The sequence below is a fragment of the Vombatus ursinus genome, unplaced genomic scaffold, assembly GCF_900497805.2.
Source record: "Vombatus ursinus unplaced genomic scaffold, bare-nosed wombat genome assembly UNPS02012038.1, whole genome shotgun sequence".
Taxonomy (NCBI): Eukaryota; Metazoa; Chordata; class Mammalia; order Diprotodontia; family Vombatidae; genus Vombatus; species Vombatus ursinus.
Window position 1 is genome coordinate 1 of NW_020951816.1, and position 8,576 is coordinate 8,576.

Here is an 8,576-nt window from a genome sequence, read left to right on the forward strand (position 1 = left end):
AGACTTGTCTCCTTTAAAGAGTCAAATATTCACAAAGTGTTTTTCAGTCTTCCAGGTTAGAAAGGAAAAGTCTTTGAAATCAAAGTCTAACAAATCACTACTTTAATATGCAACAGTTTCCTTCATAACTCATCCTTGAGAAAAAGGGATATGAAAACAAGTTAACAATAATACTTTGCCATCCTAGACTCAAGAGTTAGCCCTAGAAGGGCTCTTAGAGAGCATCTTGTTCCACACCCATCTTTTATGCATAAGAAACCTAAGGCACTAAACAATTCAGTGTCTTACCCAAAGTGACCAAGCAAGATCACTACCGAGACAGCTGATGTTGTCATGAGTACCCAAAACATAACCACACCTACAGAGCTTTAAAAGCAAATGCTGTCCTTCTGAAAGTAACTCTAGACTAGAAATAATGATTCATTCTCCTCCTCTGTGGACTGTTCCCACCCCTCTCTGAAGAACATGTTGAACTTCAGTAAGGTAGAGTTTTCAAAGATAAAGCCTGTGAATTGAATGAGGGAGAGCTCCAGAGCTCAACTTTCTTCAATCTATTATCTCCTTAGACAGAATTGTGAGTTGGAAAGGAACTGAATTCCTGACTTGATCCTACCATGAGTACCAAGCTCTTCTGGTCTGTCATCATTTATTTCCTGGGAACAGGTGAGTCCTAGGAGTAGAGGGGGAGATTTTATCTTAGGCCTGTCAAGTTCTGACTCCAAATCTTTCCTTGGGAGCTTCAATATCAGTGTTCTCTTTGGACTTCTTTCTCATTCTACCACAGGTCCCATGGATGCTAAGGATGCAAGAATTACCCAGAGCCCAAGACACATAGTCACAAGAATGGGACAGAAAGTGACACTAAGATGTGAACAGAATTTGGGCCATGATTACATGTATTGGTATAGACAAGATCTGGGCCAAGGACTCCAACTCATTTATTACTCTACATCTGAAAAAAACTTTCAGGAAGGAGACATTCCTGAGGGATACAACGCCGCTCGAGAAAAGCCAGAGCTTTTTTCTCTTACTCTGCCATCATCCAGAATCAACCAAACATCATTGTATCTCTGTGCTAGCAGTAGAGACACAGTAAGGCAAAGTCAGTTCCTCTCTGTACATAAACCTTCTTCAGCCTGTACAATCCTGAAGTGTTGATTCTTTCTGCTTTCATTATACTTCTCCAACACAGGAAGTTATTTTTGCTATAAACACACACTGTGGGGGGAAATGCTAATTGTGGTAGTCTTATGTCCATATCCTTCACAAAAGTTCTAATTTATGCTTCAACACAGGGAAGAGGTTTGTAAATACCCAGTATCAACTGGTGATTGACATGGAAGTCATTTCTTAACTAGATATCTGAGTGTAATTGGACCATGAACTTATTAGAACAAAGTTCAAAATGAACATCAAATCATGAGACTGAATAAAGATGAGAAAAATATATTGCATATGTATGTAATTATGAAAACTTCATTCTGGCCTATCTAAATAAGCTCTTGATTCTGAAACATTAGGAATAGATAAAGAGATAGATATGGACTGTGATTATTAAAATTTCCTAGAGAAGTATAAATGTCATAAGGCAGCTGCACAGTGAGACAGCCAAAAGAGTACTGAAATCACTTAAGCAATCAACAAACATTTACCATGCTTGTATACTATTATGCACATGTATACTATGTGCCAAACACTATGCTTATGATCTCTACTACTGGAGCCAGTACCAACATTAGTGATATCATTCACCCATTAAAATATCAAAGTATGTATAAATAATGTAGACCAGATTTCTTAAAAAGTGGTCCCTGGCATTTGGGGGTACCCAAAATACTTTGGGGTGTCCTTGAGATCAAAATTATTTTCATAATAACACAAAGATGCTATTTGACTATTAAAAAGCTCCTCCCTTTTCCAACTACATATCTGTATGAAGCCTGATTTTCTTCATTTACTTCAACTGAAACAACATATCACAATAGATTGAATGCGGAAGCAGGTATGAGAATATAGCTGTCTTCCATTAAACAAGACATTAGAAACATATGGAAAAAAAGAAAATCATTGCCACTTTTCCCATGAATTGTTTTGTTTTGGAAAATATTGTTATTTTGCATAAAATTATATTATTTATGTTACTATATAATGAGCTTATTATTTTGAATGAATTAATAAGTAGATATTTTCAAATAGCTTTAATTTCTAATATGGTAAATATTCATAGGTATAACTCACATAAATAAAAGCTCTTTAGGATATTCAATATTTTACAGAAGCATAAAAATTTTCAAAAGTGTGAAGAGCTCCTAAGACCAAAAAAAAATTGAGAATTGTTGCTATAGGGACAACAATGACCTAAGCACAAGACTGAAAAATTGATAATAGGATGGGTTTCATTTAATGCAGAAATATCAATGATTCCTAACTATTCTTATCACATGAATGCACATGCATTTTTTAACACAAACATTCCTCAGCTGATACTATATGGCTATGCATAATGAAACACCATAATCTTTGAGGAAGTAAAATTTCAGAAGACCCAGAGAGCAATGGGAAATCTATGATATGCATAAGTATACTTTAGCATATGAACACTGAAGATTTGCAAGTAAGAAGTACCATAAAATATATCACCAAAAAAACATCCTCAGAAAAAGGAGGCCTGGGAAGCTGGGTGGTTCAGTGGAAAGAACACCAGCCCTGGAGTCAGGAGGTCTTGAGTTGAAATCCATCCTTAGACATTTACTAGCTATGTGACCTTGGACAAGTTATTTAACCCCAATTGCCTCCTCCTTCTGGTTCCCCCCCAAAAGGAAGTAGACTGGCCATGTTTAAGAGTTAAGGTAACAGACATTATGTGAAGTGCCTTACTGGTACACATAAAACACTAAAAGTTCTGATGAGTTGTTCCACAGAGATTCTATGTCGTATTTGTTAGAGGTCATGGGCAAAAATTACATGTGATCAGAAGTTGTGAATAAATTGTAATCTGCATCAGTGGTGGGATGGGATGGGGAATAGGAATCCACATAAAGGAGAGCATGGATACATTCAAGTATCAAAGTGAGACTTATTACACCAACAATCATAGCACTGCTTAGTGAAAACACAGGGCTGAAGAGGGTTAGGAAATCTTCCTTTGATGCAACCTCTCACCCTAACTAGTCAGGTAATTAGTCCATATATTAGTCAAAAGCATTTATTAAGCACATATTTTATTCCAGGTACTGTGTTAAGGATTAGGGATATAAATACAAACAAAAAGAAAGACAGTTCCTTCCCTTAAGGAGTTTACATTCTAATGGGAGAAGATCTCACAGAAAAAGGAGCTAAAGTAGGGTAGGAGGGGTAAGAGGGGGGGAATGGGGGGGGGTAGGGAGGAGGGGACAAGTATCCATGGAGGTGAAATCCAGGGAGTTAAAACCAGAATTGGAAAGGAATGAAGGCAAGCTAGCCTGGTTTCTTCTTTAAAATGGAACCCCAGGAGGAACTCACTAATGGAAGAAGCAGCTTGCAGGTATTAAGAGGTGGAAAAATCCAGAATAATCTTAGACCAGGGAGATTCTTAGGCTTTGGGGTCTCAGAATCCTTTTACACTCTTACAAATTATTGAGAACCTTTCCCAAAAGCTTTCTTATATAGGTAATATATTTGATGTTTGTAGGGAAATATCAATATGTATCATAAAAATTAAAATGTCTTAGAATTATTATCAAAATAGTTTTGATCTTGGGCTCCTTAAAAAGGTCTTAGAGACATCCAAGACCCCCAGATCACACACTGACAGACATTATCTTCGATTATCTTGTTAAGTCATTTTATGTCTCTGAGCCTAGTTTCCTCCATTGCCAAAAAGGTGATTTGGACTCAATTATCTCCAAATCCTCTTCCAAATCCAAAATAATAGAATTTGTAATTGGCTTCAGAGGGCTGACTGTCAAGCAGATTAAGGGAAATGATAGTGAAAAATTACCTTGATAGAATACAAAGGGCAAAATAAATTAGTGCATGATTATCTATCTTCAAACTACAGATTCTATCATTTCATATTGTTTGGATAAAACACAGCGTCACTCTTCATGTTTGGTTCATGTCTCCCCACTCATTCCTTTTCCCAAACCCTCTCTCACTGCACTTTCTCATTCTCACACTCAGTCTAGTCATATCCTGCTCTCTACACAAGGGGTCATCGATGCATTTTGAATCACTTGTTTTCTGCAGCCTTTGTGGACACGTTCTTAAATTCTATAGAGCTATTTTTTAAGTATTTGAATCATTCAGGATGTATCATACACATCACTCTGCTCTATGCAATCTGCAGTCCAGTCAAACCAGGTTTCTTGCTGTTCTCCTACATAACACTCCATCTCCCAACTCAGTGATTTTGTACTGGCTGTCTGGAGTGTTCTTGCTAATTCCTTCTGCAGTTACAAGATTCATCTTCAAGGTTCCTTCAAGATTCACCTCAGGTGCCACTTATTGCACAGTTTCCTAGCAGGTCTCCCCAAGACTATTGCCTTCATATCCTCACGCTCCCCACCGCCAGCCTTCCTTGTTGTCATAGCTGGTCAGTGCTTTTCAGGTGTGTCTGGATCTTTGTGACCTCATTTGCAGTTTTCTTGGCAGAAGTACTGGAGTGGTTGCCATTTCCTTCTCTAGTTCATTTTACAGATGAAGAAATTGAGGCAAGCAGGATTAAGTGACTTGCCCAGGATCATATAGCTAGTAAGTGTCTAAAGCCAGATTTGAATTCAGGAAGATGAATCTTCCTGACTGTAGGCCTGGAATTCTATGCATTGTACCACCTAGTTGCTGCAATAGGTTATGTCTGTATATGTGTGCCTGTTATCACCACTTGCCACTCCCACGCCCAATTAGGATGTAATGAATGCTGTGGGATCATTTCACTTTTGTCTATTTCCCTTGCCCAGTGCTTAACAGGGGTGGGGAATCTGTTCCCCACGCCTGGCTTATTTCATGATATAAATCTAATGAATTTTTGTTGATTGAGTGTGTAAGGGAAGCTCTCCACTTCTTCCAAGTGCCTTTATGTAGTCACATAATGTAGTCATACACCATGAGGTTTAAATATCTTAATGAGGTCTTAATGTCCTGTGATCCCTTTATTAGATGTGAAAACTTCTCTGATTGAGTCAAGAAGAGATTGGCTGAGAAACCAAATTAACCAGCCTCCCTTAAATGTATTTAAAAAGTTGAGCCCTTAGAAGATCAAGGTAGTCAAGGTTCAGAGAAGATGTGGAGTGAGACCTGTAGGGACAGAGGGAAGGGGAGGGAGTGTCTCCCTTCCTTCTCCCTACTAATCATGGCACTAGCTAGTGCTACTGAAAGAATAAGGAAGGAATAAAACAGCTAGGGTTTTTTTTAAGGTATCTTGGGAGAAAAAGGTAGGATCCAACAAGGAAGGGGCAGTCTCCTCCAACTGGATGGCAAGATGACAACTGACAAGAGACAAGTCTGAGCTGCTTATTTCTTATTTTATTGCCATTTACTTTGCCAAGGAAAATTAACTTTATATCAGAAAGGACAGAAGAAAAATGACTCACAGAGTTGCTACCCAAGAAAATAAAGGAAATAGTAAGAGAGAACCAAGCTGCCCTAGAAAATTTCAAGTCACCAGGCCTAGATGAATTATATATTTGCATTCTGTGTGTGTGATTCCTGTGTTTGCTTCCTGTGTTCTGTGTTCTGTGACTGCTGGGCCACTATCAGTGATATTTGAAAGATCATGTTAAAAAGGAGAGGTCCCATAAGATTTGGAGGTAGGTAGGTGGCTCAGTGGATAGAGCTCTGGGCCTGGAGTCAGGAAGACCTGAGTCCAAATCTGGCCTTAGACAGTAATTAGCTGTGTGACCCTGGGAAAGAAACTTAAACTCTATTTGCCTTGATCCACTGAAGAAGGAAGTGGCAAACCACTCCAGTCACTTTGCCAAGAAAACTTCATGGACAATATAGACCAACAGTCAGTCAAAAACAACTGAACAAAGCAACAAATTATTCTTAGGTATTATGGGACATATAAATGAATGTAACAGATTATATATCTACCCATATAGATATTTATATATCACGTAAGTGTGTGTGTGTGTATATATACATAAATATATGTATAAATATGCACACACATTAGAAGTACAGTACTAGGCAATTGGGGCCAAGGAGAAACACTAGCGGGTGGGGTGGGGGGATTAAGAAAGGTGGCATTTGACCCGAGTTTTGAAGGAAATTAGGGATTCAAAGAGGCAGAAGTGAGGACACAGTACATTCCAAGTATGGGAGACAGTCTGTGCCTTAATACTGTCTAGTGTAACCCTCCTTCTGTTTTGAAAATTAGGAAAAGAAAGTCCAGAAAGTAAACACTAAAGCCTGCCTCAAGTCATAAGGGTAATGAAATTATGCTCCCCTTCTCCATACACAGAAACAGAATTTCTTCAATGATCCTAAATTTAAATACCACCAGTGTTCCTGCTAGCTCCTAAATCATAACCACACCTACAGAGCTAAAAACAGTGGCGCTATTCTGAACGTAACTGCAGTCTACTAAGATTTATTCCCCCTTTCAAGGAGATGCTGCAGCTCCCCTTGGGAAGACTTGTTCAGCTACAAGGTTTTAGAAGATATGTTAATTCTGAATCCTCTGTGTTAAGCTAAGGGCTCCCCAGAGCTCAGCTGGTTTTCTACCCCCTCTCCAGGAGCCAGAGCTCTGTTCTAGGAAGCTGCTCCCTTGCTGCCCTGATTCTACCATGGACAGCAGGCTTCTTTGGGGTGTGGTCATTTGCTTCCTGGGATCAGGTAAGTCCTAGTCACTGATGGGAAATTACTTCCTCAGACTTTTTGGATTCCGGTTGAAATCCTATCCCTGAGAGATTCAGTGTCAATCTCTCTCTTTGGTTTATTTCTGCTTCCCCCACAGGTTCCATGGATGCCAAAGATGCCAGAATCATCCAAACTCCAAGAAATCTAATCACAGGAATAGGACAGACTGTGCACCGAATTGTGAAGAGAATTTGGGACCTGAACGCATGTACTGGTACCGCCAGGACCAGGGCCAGGAGCTTCAGCTCATTTATTTCTCCATAACAAGAGGAAACAAAGAGAAAGGAGACATTTCTGAGGGATACGATGTCTCTCGGGAAAAGGAGACATTTGATCTCATTCTACGGTCATCCAGAACCACACAAACATCTTTTTATCTCTGTGCCAGCAGCAGACACAATAAGGCAAAGTTAGCTCTTCTCCATGCAGAAACCTCTTTCATCTCTTACTGCAACTATGAGGTGTTGAATTTTCCTGGCACTTGCTACCCTTCCCCCAACACAGGAAACTATTACTACTTTGAGAAAACTATGAGCTAAACCACTCTTATAGTATTTATCACATACTGGCATGAATTGCAGATCCTTTGAATATGTCACATATCACTTAATGGGCCATGAAATCCTTGAAAGTAACTTTGTGTGTTGTTCAGTCATTTCAGTCACGTCCAACTCTGTTTGACCCCATTTTAAGGCTGTCTTGGCAAAGATACTGGAGTGGTTTCCATTTCCTTCTCCAGCTCATTTTATAGATGAAGAAACTGATGCATACAGGGTTAAGTGACTTGCCCAGGGTCACACAGCTAGTTAAGTGTCTGAGGCCTGATTTGAACTCGTGAAGATGAGTTTTCTTGATTCCAATCCCAACACTCTATACACTGTGCCAACTAGCTGCCACAAACTTTGTGTGTAGCAGAAACTAAAAGAATATTGTCATGCTAATGCATTAATGATTTATTAATAATAATAATAACTCAAGTTCTGTAGTATTGTAAGGTTTGCAAAGTGTTTTACATATATTGTCTCCCTTGAAGGTGGCAGTACACTAGATAGATGACTAGCTCTGGAGTACTAGAACCTGGGTTCAAGTCCTGCCTCTGAAGCGTCCTACCTGTGTGAAATACAGTATGTCATTGAGCCTACTTTGGTCTCAGTTGCTTCAACTCTGCTATGAGATTAGTGAGCGCAGGGTAGATTAAATGGCCTTGGAGGTTTCTTCCTGTTGTACATTTGTGTCGTCTTATGATGCTATCTATGGAGACATTAATGAAGTTCTATTAGTTCTCAGCCAGGCTGCAGTTAATGACTAATCTATATGAACGTACAAAACAGAACTAGTGAGATCTTCGCCACTTAAGAGAGACACTGAGCAGAGTTAATAGAGTTCTTCCAATTATTCTCAAGATATTCCAAGGTTTCTTGGGAAGAAGAGGAGTCAAAGCAAAAGTCTTCATTTGCAATGCTCCCAGAGCTACAGAGACTTTGGTGTTAACATAGTCACCGAGTTCCCAGAGAACATAGAGATGCCAGGAGCCATGGACTCATTGGGCCACTCACATCACTTCATGATGAACAGAAAAATCTACAATAATTGTTGACGTTTTTTCCCCCCTCAAAGTGTAACAGTTACTGTGAGCTCAGTTTCCTAGAGAAAGACTGAAGGAATCTTCCTACTCAGGATTCTAGAAGTGCCCCTGAGGGATTGGGAGTGTCTTTCTCAAATGTTATTGGCTGGAG

At 39.3% G+C, this 8,576-nt stretch overlaps 1 gene segment (V, D, J or C); it reads left to right on the forward strand.

Annotated features, from left to right (window-relative positions):
• The first annotated feature begins 297 nt into the window (after positions 1-297).
• On the forward strand, positions 298-7,119 carry LOC114039509. The segment is given in 4 exon segments: positions 298-483; positions 567-663; positions 785-1,102; positions 6,938-7,119. Coding segments are annotated over 3 exon segments (534 nt in total).
• The last annotated feature ends 1,457 nt before the right edge of the window (positions 7,120-8,576 follow it).